General features: G+C 40.8%; 1 protein-coding gene across 1 annotated transcript in view; it reads left to right on the top strand.

The window, feature by feature from the left end:
• LOC121303531 overlaps positions 1–19,175 on the top strand; it is a 42,238-nt gene that overhangs the window by 12,374 nt on the left and 10,689 nt on the right. Inside the window, exons 2-9 of the mRNA XM_041234285.1 lie at positions 502–688; positions 1,572–1,736; positions 2,979–3,151; positions 4,198–4,311; positions 6,752–6,943; positions 7,532–7,622; positions 7,742–7,867; positions 9,815–9,888. Coding sequence (XP_041090219.1) covers positions 502–688; positions 1,572–1,736; positions 2,979–3,151; positions 4,198–4,311; positions 6,752–6,943; positions 7,532–7,622; positions 7,742–7,867; positions 9,815–9,888 — 1,122 coding nt within the window. The remainder of the gene's footprint in view (positions 1–501; positions 689–1,571; positions 1,737–2,978; positions 3,152–4,197; positions 4,312–6,751; positions 6,944–7,531; positions 7,623–7,741; positions 7,868–9,814; positions 9,889–19,175) is intronic.

Genomic DNA, 19,175 nt, shown 5'->3' with positions numbered 1-19,175 from the left:
ACCCCAGACTCTATCACACAGCACTGCTGCAGAGCAGCTGCCTAACCCCAGACACTATCACACAGCACTGCTGCAGAGCAGCTGCCTAACCCCAGACTCTATCACACAGCACTGCTGCAGAGCAGCTGCCTAACCCCAGACTCTATCACACAGCACTGCTGCAGAGCAGCTGCCTAACCCCAGACACTATCACACAGCACTGCTGCAGAGCAGCTGCCTAACCCCAGACTCTATCACACAGCGCTGCTGCAGAGCAGCTGCCTAACCCCAGACACTATCACACAGCACTGCTGCAGAGCAGCTGCCTAACCCCAGACACTATCACACAGCACTGCTGCAGAGCAGCTGCCTAACCCCAGACACTATCACACAGCACTGCTGCAGAGTAGCTGCCTAATCCCAGACTCTCACACAGCACTGCTGCAGAGCAGCTGTCTAACCCCAGACTCTCACACAGCACTGCTGCAGAACAGCTGCCTAACCCCAGACTCTGTCACACAGAGCATGCTGACAGGGCTGATGTATCACCGGCCCGAGGACCCACTGGGGTACCTGGAGAGCTGCCTGCAGAAAGCACGTGAGCTGGGAGGCCCTGAGAGGGTGCGCTGGGACACCTTCATCACACAGGACCGCCAGCCCCTGCCACCCATCAACGGGGGCCAGAGCAAGAAGACCGTCTTCAGAGCAGGTAAACTCACTGGAGGATGCTGACCAGAGTTCTCCCTAGGCCGTTTCAGCTGGACGGGCCGCCCAAGTGAACAACCTAGATCTGCCCGTCTTGTGGATGCTACTGGGGCTTTAACGATAAGGATTGATTGCGCTGATAGGTCGCTAGATCACTTGCACGCACTGGTTGAAAAAAAAAACTTGGAACCACACGACAGGTGTGTTGCTGTGTTACGTTACATTTGTCTTGTAGTTGTCTTGACATTGCATTTATCCAATCAGAGAATTGAAGGGGTGGGTTTTTCATTTTAAGCATGTCTAGTGGCTGAAATGTTAAAATGACTGCTAAAAAAATACCCTAAGCAATAATAGTGACAATGAATGTGTAAGGTGACCATATGGCTGCTTGTTCAGCGGGACAGTTTGGGATAGTTCAGACTTTTCAACTGACAACCCAGTGCATTCAGGTAAGTGTAGTCCTGCTTCTCTTAAAGATAAGAATGGTACCAGAGATGTACCAGAATGCATTGGGTTGACTGGTAAAACATACCAGAATGCATTGGGTTGTGAGTTGAAAAGTCTGAACTGTCCCACTGAACACAGAGCCATATGGTTACCTTATGAATGTGGAAATTATCAAACCGAAATGGAAGATGAAAAAGAAAATGTAGAAAATGAAAGAGCAGCCTGATTATTATTAGATCGCAAAGGATCAGGGGGTAAATGGAGCAGTGTAGCCTGGGTCTGAATTAGGGTGGATTATTATTATTGTTATTGTCAGTAAATCTACACAGTCATTTTTCAGTTTTCCCATCACAGTTTACCATGGTATACCATGCTTAATAAGGGAGGGTCAATATAAACCCCAACCCTGTAATATATGCAGTGTGTTCCTGCTTCCCCAGAGCCAGCCCCTCTAAGCCCCTATAGGCGGTATGAACGCCTGCCTCCCATCCAGGCTCAGTTCTCCATCGAGAGTGACTCGGATATGACAGAATCCACCGGACTCATCCAGGAGTACGACGTCTTCGATCCCTCCAAACCACGGCCGCCCATCATCTTCGTCGTCGGTGAGGGACTCGCAGTGCACAGTATCACCACAGACTTTAATCCAAAGAAGCAGATTCATTGCTATACAGTGCTCCCACTTTATTTCTCTATCTGACTAAAGGCTGGTTTATACTTCCGACCTCGTTTTCTTGTGACCTCAAAACGCACAGGGTCGGATGATGTTGAAAAAATCCAACATTTGTTGCACAGTCACAAGCCATTGAAGCGCAATAGAGCAAGTTTTTGAGGAACCCAATAAACATGAACAACAGAACAGGAGTTTAAACTTGCCTCTAAACTGAATGAAATTAAAGCGTAAATAAACCTTTGCTAAAATGAATATTGGTGCTTACATAGGCTACCATGCACAGCAACCACTTGTATAACAATAATAATGAATACAATGTATTTTTATTTGTGGTGTTATTCATTTTATATATTTGAGTCACTAATAAGTTAACATCAATATTTATTTTCTGTATGCAATTACTTTCCCCATCAAATCAGTAATGTTGCTCAGATGTTCAGTACATGTTTGCTGCTCATAAAAATGTGTACCAATTTACACATTCACTTCATTCATGAGTTGGGCAATTTTAAAATCCTGTCTCAAAAGCGTCCCGGGACTGTGGAGCCTGTTGGCAACCCTAGTCACAAGTCAACACCGGCAGTAAAGCAGACTGGCTGAAAGTGTGACCGACAGCTACGACCACTTTGCTGCGTCAAAAAGTCTTCAGTCCTTCTGGCGCACCCATAGAAGTGTCTGCAGCTGACATACGGCTTTTGAGAAGTATAAACCAACCTTCACGCATCGGATTCGAACCCAGACCTCCAGACGTCAAATGAGACGCTAGCGACTTCCAGTGCACCACCCAGCCCTTACGGCATCATTTTGCTTTTTTTTTTTGCTGTACTCGGAGTATTTTTTTTTTAAATGTTAAGGTGCTCCAACTATGTGTTCAGGAGCTGCTGTTCAGTTCTGGTGGCCTGTCATAAGTGATGTAGGCATTCAAAGTGTCTTTTAAAGCAGTGTGTGCAAAGCACTTTGACACAAACTTATGAAAACAATGAATAATGTAAGATTTGAGTAATTACAAAAAGAGCCAGTCACAGTGATTGCGAACGTGATAAGCAGGGAAGGAGACAGTGCTGCGTTTGCAGCGCCTCACTCAGTAGTAGAAGTGCTGATTTGGATACTTGTCCGTGTTCCCCCTCGCTGGGTCCTTCCCTTAATAGATTCTTTCTCTCTTCTCATTGGCCAGGTGGGCCTGGCAGTGGAAAAGGCACACAGACTGCCAAGATGGCACAGCGCTACGGTTTCATGTGCGTCTCTGTGGGAGAGATCCTGCGCAACCAGATGCTACATCACGCCCCCAGCGACAGGAAGTGGGAGCTGATCGCAAAAATCATCGCCAACGGAGAGCTCGCTCCCCAGGTATTGTCTGTCTGCTGAACAGAATGTGACGTCTGCTCATTTCGGTAACGTTCTCCTCTACAATAAGTGTTGAATATGATTCACTGGGGTCAGTTAAAACTGATCTATTGAGAAAAGCTGCAAAAGATATCCCCAGACTTGTGCAAAAAAGCTTGTACGTGCTAGAAGGCTGGATTAGAAATACATTCTTAATTATAGACTATTGTCATTCATTTTGACTTTCTCCCTAGTTAGTAATTCTCACACACTCTTGTTCTTTTTTGCCGGCCTGATTTTCACTTTTTAAAATACCTCTGTTCTCTTCCACAGTAGAGTGAGGTACTGAGTACTTTTCAGATGTCCGTTTTAATTATATGGCACCTAACAGCTCTACGTTTCTTCATGGAAAATTCTGTTGTCTACAGGAAGAGAGTGGAAGGAAACATCTCGGAAACAGTGGTGTTGATTAGAAACAGGATTATGATAATATTTGATTTTTAAAAACAATTTTTCAGTACAATAAATAGAGCTGGAATGAACATTTTCCTGTTGGGATATCCCTTCAGAATTCAGACTATTTGAATATTCTTTCATTTGTAAAATGCAATCAAAGCCGCTACATAACACTACGTAACACTATTAAAGAAAAAAAAATCACAGAATAGCAGATATTTGTCCCAGCATTAACAATAAATAACCAAGACTAAACAAATGATCAATAATGTCATCATAATCTGTTATTGTTCAACCCTAACATGCATTAACAAATCAAGGAAGTGAAAAACGTGCGTCAGTACGCATTTTATTGTCATTGAAAGATAATGACATGTAATTAATTAACTAGTATGAGTACTTTTTAGGTGGTAAGGGTTGATTGAATATGTAGAAGCACAGTGTTGGTATGTCCAGTTCTACTGCAGCATTACAGTATTAGTAGTTCGGCAGTAGTGCCTCACCTACATGTCTTTCTGTGTCGTGTGTAAGCCTGCTCCAGCCTCGTGGCATGTTCTCAGCTGCACAGCTCCGTCTATCGCTCTATCTCACTGTCTTACTCTGCCACCTCTCAGGAGACGACGATTGAGGAGCTCAAGCAGCAGTTCATCAAGCATCAGGATGCGAAGGGCTTCATCGTGGACGGCTTCCCGCGGGAGATCGCACAGGCCTTCACCTTCGAGGAGCAGGTAGAGAGGCTCGCTCAACCCCTCAAGTGTGATGGGCAGTGTTGTGTGATACACTGCGTTGCAGATTCTCTCCCCTGTCGGTGAGATAAGATGAGGCTAAAGCCATGAATGCAGAAGAGCCTGGGTTTTGTTCATATTGGTTAAAGTGCTTGCTTGTAGTGTGCAGGGTCCCTGGTTCTTCCCCAGCCTCTGCCCTATTATACAAGCATAGCCAAGAGGCAGAACCTTCTTACAGTCACTTCATTGGGAAGCTTTCAAATGAAGCTGTGTTTGGTGAATATTAGATTTGAAGAAGTCTCTAGTCAAATCATTTATCTGCTTCACTTAGTTTCTTACAGTGGTACCTGATGGAGGTATTAGACGAAACAGTGGTCTATATAATTTACTGGTTGATTTCATCACCATATACCTCACCAGGATAAGTTGCAGGTGATTGTTTTCATTTAACAGTACCGAGGAATCCACAAGGATTACATCAACCACTTCTTTTTAGAGTAACCCCAAGATAACCACAAACAGGAGGTGGATGCAATCCAGGGAGATTCTCTAAATGATCCAATAAAACCCAGCTGTGACTTGTCCCGACTGAGCATAGCTAAGTTTCTTAAAACGTAACCTCAGAGTTTATAATTAAGTATGTTTTATTCAGCACAAATGGTGATTTCTGTTGTTAGGAGCAGGGGTGAAATTCTTAGCACAAAAGTGCAGGTACTGCTGTGCGCAGCCAGGTGTAAACATTACAAAAATGTAGCCTGTTTGAGTGCCAATGTTTAACTAAAATCGGTAAACGATACAAAATAGGCCTTAAAAAAGAACATGAAAACACTGAAAGCTTTGTACCCTCTGCATCTATCAGTCATGTACAGTAATATAACTCTTTAAATTAAACCTGAAGTGATAGGTATTAAGAAGTATTACACTGTGCAGTAGCTGTGCTATAAAAAGAATTATACAAAAAGGTCTTAGACAAACCGTGTGGTGGATGACCGTGACTGGAGTTGTGTCCCGAGCAGAAGCCGCATCGAGAGGGCTCTATCGCTATTAGAAAATTATTTATTTATTTATTGTCTCTTTAAAAAAAAAAAATGTTAAAACCTATATTTACCTTGAACCTCTGATATTTCGCCAGTTAACATTCCGCTGAGGAAAATAGTCCCTAACATAATTAGAATAGATAAACGACATACACATAGAGAAAATATTATTATTATTATTATTATTATTATTATTATTGCTAACCTATTTATTTATTGGGGTCTTACTCTTTCTTATTATAATTTATCTGGGCATGTACAACTGTTGAATAATCCATGTAGTATTGAGTCTGACTCGAAACTTGTTGTTGGAGGCGGGGCTTCATTCAAGCAGGCAGGCAGTGGATTGGCTGGTGCGGAAAGAACTGAAACAGGGCTGGCAGTTTGACTGGCTGGTTTTGAGGGAGGGTGTTGTTTGGATCCAGCAGATGACAGAATTGTGCCCAATTGTGTTTTCGCTGTTGATTTGCTGTCCAGTAGCTGTGAATTGAGCCTTCATTACATTGTCCTGTCACAGACATGATTTCCCTCGTCTCTAGACCAGCATCAGAAAGTATGTTTAAGTAGTTTTTTTATGTTATCAAATTAGTTGTAGAATAGAATGTTAAGGGAAAAAGCCGGTATTGTGCGGATTGATTTTAAATATAATTCACAATTAAGCACTTCAATGTTCCAGCGGGGATCTATGCAAAATAGAAGCCCGCTAGATCTGGAAGCTGATTGGTTGTTTGTACTCAATCGTTTTCTAATAAGTAATAGAAAATAAAAGATTTAAACAAACACAAAACTACACAAACAAAAAGGCATGCTGTGCTGGTGCAAAGCAAGCAGGTCTAGCAATTGTTATCTCTATTTAATAACTTTACCTCCTAACCCTTCACTCGTTCTCCAGTCTTGAACACCCTTCAATAATGAGATTGGAGTGGGTCTTTTATATCTGTGGCTGGAGCCTTAATTACCTATTAAACAATGACCTTATTAAGGCTCAAGCCACACTCCCACGAGCTTTACAGGGATGGGGATTCAACCCCACCCACACCAGCTACACTCTGAGTCTGGCTTTTTCGCCGGTCTCAGATAGTAAATAACTACAAATAATAATACAATACAAATAAAACATAAAAAAAGCGCACCATATATACATAGAGGCAGGGCTCCCCGTCTCACCCTGTCTGCCTGTGTGTCTCACCCTGTCAGCCTGTGTGTCTGTGTGTCTCATCCTGTCAGCCTGTAAGTCTGCGTGTCTCTCCCTGTCTGTCTGCGTGTCTCTCCCTGTCTGTCTGCGTGTCTCACCCTGTCTGTCTGTGTGTCTCTCCCTGTCTGTCTGTGTGTCTCTCCCTGTCTGTCTGTGTGTCTCTCCCTGTCTGTCTGTGTGTCTCACCCTGTCAGTCTGTGTCCCCTCACAGATCGGCTCTCCTGACCTGGTGGTGCTCCTGGCCTGTTCGAACCCTCAGCTGCGACAGCGCCTGGAGAAGCGAGCGTCTCAGCAGGGTCGCCCTGACGACAACACCCACGCCATTGAGAGGAGGCTGGAGACCTTTAAACAGAACATCGGCCTCATCGCCAAGTACTACCAGGAGAGGACGCTCATCGTGCGGGTAGGAACTGCCTGTCTGTCACCTTGCCGCAGAGACATAGAGGAGGGACCCAGATGCATGTTATAGTAACACCTGGAGTTCTGGGTTAGAATCCAGCTCTGAAACTGATTTCTGGTCTCAACCTAGTCCATATGGACACTGTCACACATACTTCTGTTATCACTCATTAAAACAGTGACTTAAAAAATATATAAAAAAACTAGGTTGTTATCAATGCTAATTAATCACCATAGCAACTTACCTTATGATGTTCCTCAAGTAGCGACTCTGCTGCTTCCTGGTAATTATTCAGGTGTTGGAGTTCAGACTCATTCCAATGACCAAGCTGCAGTCAGACCATGTGACCTGCAGCACATCAAAGGCACCAGGCTCAGACCATGTGACCTGCAGCACAACAAAGGCACCAGGATCAGATCATGTGACCTGCAGCACAGCAGCAGTTCAGAGCTCTATATTTGATATAATTTAATATACTGAATTAACATAGAAAGACAAATGATGAAACCATAGATTTCCAACACAGTAAAAGGCTAGCATACCTAGCCTTCAGGAAATCAGCTCCTCACTGCACTCCGCTTCTCTTTGCAGATCGATGCTGACCGGGAGGAGGGTGATATTTTCGCCGATATCAGTGCCACAGTCGAAGAGAGGCTGTTCCCCAAGGGAATCAAAGTGGAAGGTAAGGGAGGGACTGCCTGTTGCAAGAGAAAGTACACTTTCAACTTGATTGTCATTAAATCTAAAAAAAAACAAAAAAACATGAAACCTGATATTAACATACTTGATCTATTTTTTTAGACCCTGTGCAGTTTAAACATATAGGATGCTTTGTGAGTGTGAGGTCTACACTGTCAGCCCCAATAGGGGTTTCAATTGAACAGACCCACTGTGTTAGGTCCCACAATCACAGATACAGGTTTACAGGTAAGCCAGAGGGTCATTCCATGTGTGGCTGACAGGATTTGCTTGGAAAATAAATCCCAGAGTTGGGTGTCCGTCAGATTCAGAATGTCTTTGCTCTCTAGCACTAATGATTCCTGAGACATGTCTCCTCATAGTCAGTGGGTCATTTTTTTGTTTTGTAAATGTTTAAATACTGAGCTACTTGGTTGTGCCAAGTGAGGTGTAGAAAATGTAACAGGTTCCAAAATACCACAGGGCAACTTGATGATGATCAATTGATTCGATTTGATTACTGTATAGTCATGCAGCACTGCACAAACTGGTCCCCAGTACATAGAAGCAGGCTTAAAATGGAGATGTGGTTTAGTTAACACAATGCTAGATGTTGGGATAATTCTCAGTTCCAAACATTTGAGTACCGGCACGTCTCAATTCAAAAGACTTATCTAACGTCACTTTCCGAATGTAGTGCTGTAAATGGACCGGTTTTAGCTTTCATCACTGAAACTTATCACAAGCAAAGGCTTGGGTTCCACCCCCTTTTCTATCCAAACTAGCAAGCAGTTGTTAGCGGTTGACTTCAGATAACTCCCCCAGTGCATTGCAAAATAGCATGGGAAATTGCTCAATAGCACAGCTTGTAGACTTGTTTCAGTTAAAAACGTAGAACGATTGTGTTGAGTCTCATATTAGATATTAGCCTGTTAACATGGATAAAGGGCGGTGGTACGAAAAGAAAGATTCAGGAAGAGGACTCAGAAATAAGACAGAGTGCCGATTCTCACCCCAAGATTGCCGTATGTGAGATGGGAAAAGGTGCTTCAGAAAGGTGTCTGGAAAGCTGCAATGCCACCGACAGAGGTGCAGCTGCAACAGATCCACCAGACTGCTGGGCAACAGAGCAAATGCAGTATTTCCACCACACAATTGAATGGCTTCTAGTAAAGAACAAAACGTTGGGGTGCGTAACATGTCAGTGTTTAAAATTGTTGGGACCGTACAAGTTGCAAGAGCTGAGGGCGAGGAGAGGGCGCTCGTCGTGCAGGTAGGAACGGCCTATCTGTCACCTTGCCGCAGAGACATAGAGGAGGGACCCAGATGCATGTTATAGTAACACCTGGAGTTCTGGGTTAGAATCCAGCTCTGAAACTGATTTCTGGTCTCAACCTAGTCCATATGGACACTGTCACACATACAGTGACTTAAAAAATATATCAAAAAACTAGGCTGTTATCAATGCTAATTAATCACCATAGCAACTTACCCTATGATGTTCCTCAAGTAGCGACGCTGCTGCTTCCTGGTAATTATTCAGGTGTTGGAGTTCAGACTCATTCCAATGACCAAGCTGCAGTCAGACCATTACATTTTGGCTTCAAAAAGAAATGCTAGCTGTCAGCCATCAATGGGCACAACTTCCATTTCAAGCACTGAGAAAAACTCATAAAATGAACAAAGCAAATTGGAGTTATCATATTTTGGCAGTGGAAAAGTTGTAATTTATGTTGTGGCTTGTAACCAGGAGGTCACCAGTTCAAATCCCACCTCTGCCACTGACCGACTTACTGTGTGACCCTGAGCTAGTCACTTAACACCCTTGTTCTCCATCCTACAGATGAGATATTAAAACAATGTCCTATTGCAAGTGACTCTGCATATAATGCACAGTTCACAGCCTACCTCTGAAAAGCATTTTGTGATTGTGGTCTACTATGGAAGGCACTATATAAAAGTACAGATTATTATTGTTAATTTAGGTGAAATTAAATTAACCTTCTTAAATATTTATTTCTAGTTTTTCCAAATGAGCATATTGTTATTGTATGCTACTTTGTACTTGGATACAATTATTTTAAAGAACCAGGCCTATAGGGTTACATTGCAGTGGTCCTTGCATTTAGGAAGTTCCTGATTGGGAAGCACAGGTCTAATCTCTGTCTCTCTCCTGCCTTCTTGCCTGTCCTCCAGGTTTCACAGACCCTGATCCTCTGCAGGAGCAGTACGAAGAAGAAGAGGGCGAGTTTGACAATGCCGAGAGGCAGGTAAGGGGTGGTTACAGCACTATTCCTGTAAGGGCAGAGTTTAACCAAGGGACCCTGAAACATTTCCAGAGCTCATTATATTGCATTCCTACAGTCACAAACCATTAGTCTGCTGCACTGCTTGCATCCAGCACTAAACACACAAGATCTCTGTGCACAGCCTGCACCCAGCACTAAACACACAAGATCTCTGTGCACAGCCTGCACCCAGCACTAAACACTGTGGGGCAATTACATTAGTGTATTTAATAATTAATTTAAACAATTAATTAATTTGAATAATTACAATAGTTAAAATTAATGTGCATTACTCAACATGAATGAATACTATATGACCATTACCATATTAGATCACTGACAGAACACAGACAATCTATTAGTTATCTGTTAGATAATCTGAATATTCATTCACGTTAAATGTAGAGCAAGTTTGTTTTACAGGCTACACGGTATCTATAAATTACATTTTCTAGGCTGGAGTGACAGTCATGTCTGTTTTATAACAGTTCAAAAAACTTTGCTGTTTTAAATGTAATTTTGTTTTCAATTTACATTCAATCTTTATCGGGCTCACAGTTTTATGAGGGGAAGAAATTACCAGTGCCCACCCCTACTAACCGCCTACTGGCTATTTCTATACGGCTTGCTCCCTGAACCCCCAGATTCAATCACTTGTGCTGAAGAATGTCCTTGACAAGTCTCATCACAATTGCACAAACACTTTTCTAGAGATGCAGTATATCAGAATGTAAGTATGATGTGCATACAGGCAGAGGTTTACATCCTTCCCAGATTCTAATACAGACCATTTAAATTTAATATTGCTATAGAACCGAGCTCCCAAACTGTATAGAAAAGCCATGCTTGACAAAGTGATGCACTTTCATGTACTATATAGATAGAGATATGTATTATAGCTCTTTATTTATTGTGCTCTTCCTCATGTGTAAAGGGAAGCTGCACACTCCTAAAAGTTTTCAAAATGTATTGAGAAAGAAACCAACGTTTCAGCTGCAAAGCCTTCATCAGGTGAACATCACAGAATTCTAAAAAGCCTTTTTACTTTCATCTTTCTGCTGCTTTGAGGACTGACTTAGTCCACTGTTTATTTCTGTCTCCACTGTGTCTTTCCATCCTGGTTTCTTACTGTCATGTTCAAGTGATGTGGTCACAGGGCAGCTATCAGGCTTTTTATATATAATTTGGATACTTTCATAATGAAAACGATGCTTTTAAGTATATAGACACAGCAGTGGTATCTTTTTAATTTCCTCCCATGTGACGTGGGTCGAGGCAAGAAAGTCTTATCATCCTGCAACAGCCTTAATCAGTGTTTTCCAGCAACCAGCCAGACACTCTCAGTGGCTCGCTGATATGCACACACACAACCAGCCAGTCGCTCGCAGTGACTCGCTGACATGCACACACACAACCAGCCAGACATAGCAGATTTACTGATCTGAACTCCAAAGGGGCATAGATTGGCAGAATAGTGAATGTTGGGGGTAAAATAAATACTCTTGCAGTAACATTTTTCCTTTAAAACAATTTCTTCTGTTCTGAATATATCTTTAAACATTACAGGTACTATGTCAAGGTTTCTACCTTGTTAACTGTGTAAGCACTACAGGTGAGCACACACAGATACTCCCAACAAGAGTTAGTTGCTTCCAATGATTTTGTTTGATCTTTTTGTGATGCTCACATGGGTCACCCTGAGTGTTTTTTATGCAGTGGCTGCTGTTGAGTTCAGGAGCTCCTCTCTAGTTCTATTGTGCTGCTATAGACACATGTCAGCCAAAGTGTCCATCTAGTGAGCAGCTGCATTGGAGTTTGCTTTTGAATTTTTGGAAATGCAACAGACAACTCAAACTGAAAATAAAAAATAAATAAATAAATAAATAAATAAAAATAAATAAATTTTATATATATATATATATATATATATATATATATATATATATATATATATATATAAGAGAGAGAGAGAGAGAGAGAGAGAGAGAGAGAGAGAGACCACTTACTTTTTATTAAGAGCTGTGTTTATTAAATGTTAACAAACAAAACCTGTATTGAAATGAGCCATTTATGCAAAACAGGCATCAGTCTGTGCTGGGGGAATTGTCTCACCCCCACAGGCACTAATACCGGTCTGGCACTCTGCACACACCATGCATCTCAGGACATACCTCTCAGAATAGCCCCTAATTGAGCAGCATACTTCGTAAAGCACTAATGTGATTCTGTAGATGATCTGAATATAAACCCATCCTAATTCATTTAAGGTTTGCCTTTTTAAAAAACAGTAGTCATGTTATTTTATTCTAGAGTGGAGGGTGGTCGCGGTCCATTCTCTTTTTTGGAAGGGTGGACTCAGTGCACCGACTATTTTTGGTGAAATGGCATTTTTCACACACTCTTCATTGTTATTTATCTTGAATAGTAGCCTATTTTATTTCTCCACAATACTTCAGCCTTTAATGTTCCTGACGCAGCTTTTCCTTGCATTGCGTAAGCGTCTGCTCTCTGGAGCACACAGTCACTGGAGTCTTTGTACTGAAATGAACTGTTTTGGGCGGGTACATTTTGGTTTGTTTTTTTTGTAAAGAATGTTATCACATGATAATAACGTGCTGAGTCAGTTAAGACATTTCTAAAGTAAACTAATTGAAAATTAGCATGACAGCTGACCAAACTGCCTGCATCATCGATCCTGCGTTCATCTCGATTTACTGAAAATAATTGTAAAAGCTTACAATATAGCGAAAGTTATTTAATATCATATCAGTGTTTAATAAGACACTATACACCCATTTTACTAGGCTATAATATAAAGCATTCTGTTCTTTCTTATGTTGCATACATTCTGTCATGTTATTTTTTTATTTGTGACCTGATACTTTGTAATGTTTTTAATCATGCATTCTGTGTGCTTGTTTCTATTTCAGTGATCTGTGATGTCTGTATGTGATCTGTGATACTATAGTGTAATATTGAAAGACACGATCTAACATATAGATTATGATGACTGTTGTTGTTCTTCTTCTTCTTCTTTTTCTTCTTCTTAAATAATACACTGATGATCAAAACCAGGAAGGATGTTCTTCCTTACACTGAATGTGTGACGTCAAGGCCTTGTTATTTGCCTCTCTCTTTTTGTGGATGATATATCTTTTTAAATAATCTTTGTGTAATCCTAACATTTTTTTTAAACGTTATATCAGACATTTTATTGTAAATGTTTAAACACTTTTCTTTGGGACCAGTTAGGAGATGTGAATAGTCAGATTGTTTCCCGAATTATTTCATAATTTGGGCACAAAAGGCATTAACATGTTTGAAAATCCAATATTGGACCAAATATAGCCATGCAGCTAAAAAAAATATTTCACAAGAACAGGCAAGGATAGGCCTCCTAGTTTTAGAGTGAGAGTCTCCTTTTCTTTATTCTGGGCTGGAAACTTTCTATAGACAATCTACCCAGCAGTGAGATTGGCAGCATTTTACACTTCAGCACGTTCTACTGTTCATGCTAATTATTATACTGATTATTGGTAGCCTAAAACAGTTCCAGTCTTCACATAATTTAATTCTTTACATGCACATTTACATTTTTCCCATCCAACAAACAGTGTGATTTTTCATGGACCCAGGATCCATGAGCGTGTGTAATATTGATTTTTAAAAAAAGCATAACTGTACAATCATGTTCTGCCTTCCTCTGGGACTATGAAAATCAATAACTCTCCAGACTCACACAGCAGTGAATTAGGAGTAACTGGGGGACCGAAAGCAAAAGAGTTCACGGAGACCGGGTGCAGTTCAATTGATCGAAACAACAGCAGTTCTCATGCCTTTTATACAGTAAATACAATCTGAACAAAAATGCCCTTGTCAGCACTTGTAATCATCGCAGTATTTAGATTTAGAAGGCTTTGGATTTTATAGACCTGTGTGTGTGTAAGCAAGCAGAAACTAAAAAGGGAGAGGGAAGGCGAGATGTAGCATGAAGCTTCATGCACTAGTGATCTTCAAGCTGCATTCACCCTGCACCTTGCATGAAGCAGCTTTCTGCAGCACAACTCTCTCTCTAATTGATATGCGGAACAGCACCCTGGAGTCAGATAACCGCCCAGACAAGGAGATTCATACACACGCACACACACACACACACACACACACACACACACACACACACACATCTTCCCATAATGCAGCAGGGCTGAGCCTCCTTAGTTCTATATAAAGCCTGGAGAGGGAAGCAGGGGGGTGCATGCAGCAACTACGACAGCTTAGAGACAGACGGGAGCAGCCTAGGTCACTGGACAAGAGCTCACAACTCTCTGAGAGGTCAGTGCTGAGGAGGAACAGGCTGAGGCGGAGTGCAGTCTTTCCCCGTCTCTGGGAGGCTGGAGGTCAGGATGGGAAGGGGGTTAGAAAAGAGGGGATGTTTGAGCTGCTTTTCCAAGCTAGTAATTGCTGTTTGGGTGTTGATGTGCAGGTATATAGCAGGTGTGTGTGTGTGTGTGTGTTTTGGTTTGCTAGTAATATCTGTTTGGGTGTTGTTGATGTGCAGGTATATAGCAGGCGTGTGTGTGTGTGTTTTGGTTTGCTAGTAATATCTGTTTGGGTGTTGTTGATGTGCAGGTATATAGCAGGCATGTGTTGGTAGGAGCCTCTGTGAAACCCTTCACTCTGTTCTCTCCTGTCATATGCTTCCTGATGACAGCTGTAGGGCAGTATTAGGAGGCAATTGTCTGCGTGTATTTTCCATATATATTATGTATATATATATATATATATATATATATATATATATACTATATATATATATATAGACACATGTGGCACACACACATACTGTATATATAGTATAGAGAATGTTGTTTAGGAAATGATAGTTGTTCTCAAAAGACCATTACTAACAAAAGGTTTTACTCAGTTCCTTGAATCATTTGGTAAGTTATGGGACTGATAACTGGCAGATGTTAAATCGCCCTTACCCTGTTGGAGCTGTGCTAGATTTAGTGGGAGACACTCACCATGCATCTTTTGCACAGTCCATTTACAATTAGGAGCACCAAAAAACCCTGGAATATTGCTATGCAATAGGTAGTATATTGAGATAAGTATAGGGCCTTCTGGGCTCTTTGCATAAGCATTCAGCGTGTCAGGTAATGCACTTGAACTGCATGCATTTATTGGCATGGTTTATTAATATGCAGCTGCCTCTGGGCCACAGATCTGTTTATAGCCCAGTGCTGTTAGAGAAGCAGCAGTACTGAGCAGCTTGTGTATGTGGTTTCCACGCACTTCCTTCCTCTTAGTGTATATGGACTGTGTGACTGTATGGACCGTGTACTATTCTGAAGTTCTGCTTGTTGTCTGTAACTGCTCTATACTATACACTTTTATTACAGGATGCTCCTTGTCAATGGATTTCAGATAAAAGTGTGAGATAGTGGCTTGAGATCATGGGAGCCTCACACACAATGATAGGGGTTTCAGTGCAGTACCACAATAGTTTTTATTTTTCTTATTACTCAATGAAAACTCTTTGATAGACTTCCAAGTGAAAGCTTTGAGTGAAACTATGACACATGGATGTGGTGGATTTAGAATTACATTTAAATTGTGAGAAAACTAATAACTAGTAAATTGCTTCTGAGGTGTTATCATTTCATAATTTAAGCTGTTTTGGTACTTTCAAAAAGCTGTTAAAATGATAGTAGTATCATAATTAGCACCAATCCCAAGGTAAAGGTTTTAGGTATGAAACACTTAACATCCACATTCTGCTAGGGAGAGAGATTAGGTTGCAAAAAAGAAAAATCCTGTGCACTCAATGCCCTCTAGATCCTAGTTCAAAGCCATGATGAAGCGGTTACATGGGAATATTTGGACTAGATGGCGCAGTTTGAGGTAGTTTATCTAATCCCATGTTGGTTCCTGATTACAGATTAAACATTCCAAAGACATTGTTCTGCATGTACAGTATGAATTATTGTGCTATTTAAAAAGTAGCCAGATTCCTGTTAATCAAACAAATCTGAGCCTGTCCTGAGAATTTTAGTCAAGCAATTTTAGACAAGCGGTCTGTGTATAATAACAGTAATATGTACCTGTGGCAGGCTGGTGAGTGGATAGAGGCTCAGAGACAGACTGCAGTTCAAAAAAATAACTTATTATAAATAAACACAAAAATGAAAGGGCACAAGGGCCAAAACAGATGGATTGAAACACAAATAAAGCAAAACCTCACAAAAATAAAGGTTTCCAGGCTGGGCAATGCCTTCACTGGATTTAGCAAAATTGAAAAATCTCAAACAACAACCACCAACCTGCTTCCTCAGCTACCTCCTCCTTACTGGGAAGCTGAGGCCTCCTTTTATGCGAGGTGGCTAAATGATAATTGAATAATTACATTAGTTGATTGCTCCCACCTGGGGCAATCAACCTGGGCAGGGAGGAGCATTTAACTCCATCCCTGCCAGTATTTCCAAGGGCAGAGCCCTGCTCTGCCACAGTACCCCAACCCTTAACAGTTGCATTTGGATCGAACATACTGTACCTCCATTAATCAAGATGCACATTAACACAACTTCAGGAGAGACGAAAATCTCCTTTGAGTGACTGGGCGTAATGGCTGTAATGAAGGAAACCACTTAGCATTCATATAAGATTGACTTTGTATTGGATATTTGTAGATTTTATTTTATTACTAAGGTCATATTTAATGGAATGGAATGCATTGTTACTAAATATTGTAAGGGTTAAATGACTTTAGGTCAGAATTGAAAAATGATCTGGTAGAACCTTCACTGAAATTCAAAGGCAAGCAATGCTTTTTACTACAAAGCAGATATTTATATAATAATAATAATAATAATAATATAAAAACAGAAATTCATTCACCACTATAGCTGATTTATCATTCATCTAATTTCACACTTCCAAAAACAGCACCTCAATAAATACAGCTTGCTTTTAGTAACATTAATTCCTATGAGAAATGAAAAATATTACTCCAAAAATAGTATACTCCTATTGCATTTCTTGATTTTCATTTAAATTATTGTTTAATTTATTTATCTAAAGGCACAATGTACAGTGCAGATCTTGGGGAGGGAGCAGGTATCTGAATCAGTTTACGAGAGGGACATATTTAGAATCCCAAGGAGCCATGGGTGCCTCCAGCCAGGAGTCCAAAATAGGCAAGCCAGCTTGTCAGTGAGGCCTACAGCTGACCGAGGGCTGGCATTTAAAAGACAAAGGTCATCTTGATAAGCTGGACTCAACGCTCGATCCACAAGATATTTTAAAGGAGAGGGACAGTGGCACTAGCTGCAGTCAGGTGTGGGGTCTCGATCTCAGAAATAGTTCAGAAAACACAAGTAAAATTTGTCAGTTTCTAAAACAGCTCTACTATATTCAGTTCTTGGGGTCTGTGCAACTGATCGAAATAAATACTGCCACTGTGCTAATTAATTAAAATGGTAACAAGTTTATGGAGATCAAGCATGTTACAGTGCAGGTGAGTCTCAGTAGTGCCTTTCTGTCTCTAGTGTAGAGTGCTAGGGAGTCCTGTTGCTGGAGTGTTGATGCAGAACCTTCCATACCGTACTGGCTAGATATGTTTTAACTGTGGTTCCTCCATCATCACTGTTGTCATTCGACTTTGTAGCAAATACAAAATCCATCACTTAATGAAATCTGTTCTATAGATCAGAATGGCACTCACCTGATGTTTATTTTGTTGAAATACACCCTGGGTTCACAATTGCATCCTAAAATTTAAGTACTACAGTAGTGAAGTCCCATATTTTTTAAACAGAAATGTTTGATTAAAGTTTGCTGTGACTTATTAAAACTGTGTTCACCAGGATAATTCAATGTAGTGTCATTATACATTCCCGCAAGATAAATTCAAAATACAAAGGTTCAAAATGTAACAATGCTAATACTTTACACACAAAATAAATTGACTCGACACATAGAACTTCTAACATTTAAAGGAGAGCTAAAGCAAGCTTTTAAAATCCATAAATAAATAAACAATGGATTACATATTGATCTGAAACTCTACTCTTCAGCTTCAACGACTGTGAGCACTGTTGTTGACCATTGTTTTATTTCACAGTACCAGACAGTATCAAACTGTGCAAGATGATGACTACTGTAATAAGAGCCATTCTGCCCTTGACATAGAAATCCTGATTTATGTACACAGGAACTACTATTAAACATAACAAGTGTTTTTGTGTTTGTAACTGACTGTCTGACCCTACATACAACATACAGTATTATCTTACACACTGTTCATTACTAATGCATTTTACATAGTTAAACAAACATAAATGATGACTTTCTGCGTAATACATTGAAAGTGTGTCGGTCTTATTCTTGCTCATTAGCCCATGCAAAATAAATCAGAAATGATGAAATCATAATTTCTTAAATTTGAAACAAAGTTCTTCAAGATTATTAAAAATCTGCTTTATATAAAAATGAAGCAAGCGGCTTTGTTATAATTCCCTGCACCTCTGCTATTATTCTATATGTAGTATCCATCACTTACACCATACAGGGCTGTTTTGGGCAGCCGTTTATATCGGACAAATAGCATGTGTCATTCCCGTTATTTCAATAACAAAGGCATCATTTATACAGTATTAAGCATGCCGTATAGTTCAAGCAAACTCAGCTGTTCGGATCTCGTTATGTGCCATTCACATAATAAATTAAAATAATAAACACACTGCTTATACTGTAGTAATCGCTCTTACTAATCCACCAGTCAGCTGTTTTCACCTCGTTACCTTGCCATTCACATAGATTTCAGTAAAAAGGCACCTCGTCACTGAGCGATTCCTCCTGTACTGTACCTTGGCTATTTAATCCCTGTATGCAGTGTCAGGTTTACAGTTTGAAAAAACAGCACTGACTGCAATAGCAAGGATGGCTGAAAAGAGAAAACAGATGAGCATCAGTGTGTAAATAAAATGTCTATTAGGTACTGTGTGCTTACTGAAGTTTGCTTGGACCTCTGTCAGTCAGCAAACAATGTCACGTTGCTTCAAAAAAGCTGGGAATTTTGTAGTCGAGGAGGAGAGTGCTGACGAAAATACAACCGAAACTGAAACTCTCAAGACCAGAGGGAATGTCAGAGGAAGAATTCTCAGCTGTGCCACCTTGGCGACCAGGACGGTCTGCCTGAAACAGGCAGAGATGACGTAAGGATTGCCGTCCATACTTGCAAAAAAAGATCGTCCAGGTGCATGTCACAG

This window comes from Polyodon spathula, chromosome 33 (genome assembly GCF_017654505.1).
Source record: "Polyodon spathula isolate WHYD16114869_AA chromosome 33, ASM1765450v1, whole genome shotgun sequence".
In the NCBI taxonomy this organism is placed as follows: domain Eukaryota; kingdom Metazoa; phylum Chordata; class Actinopteri; order Acipenseriformes; family Polyodontidae; genus Polyodon; species Polyodon spathula.
Note: the sequence above shows the minus strand (reverse complement) of the source record. Positions and strands in the feature narration are given on the sequence as shown.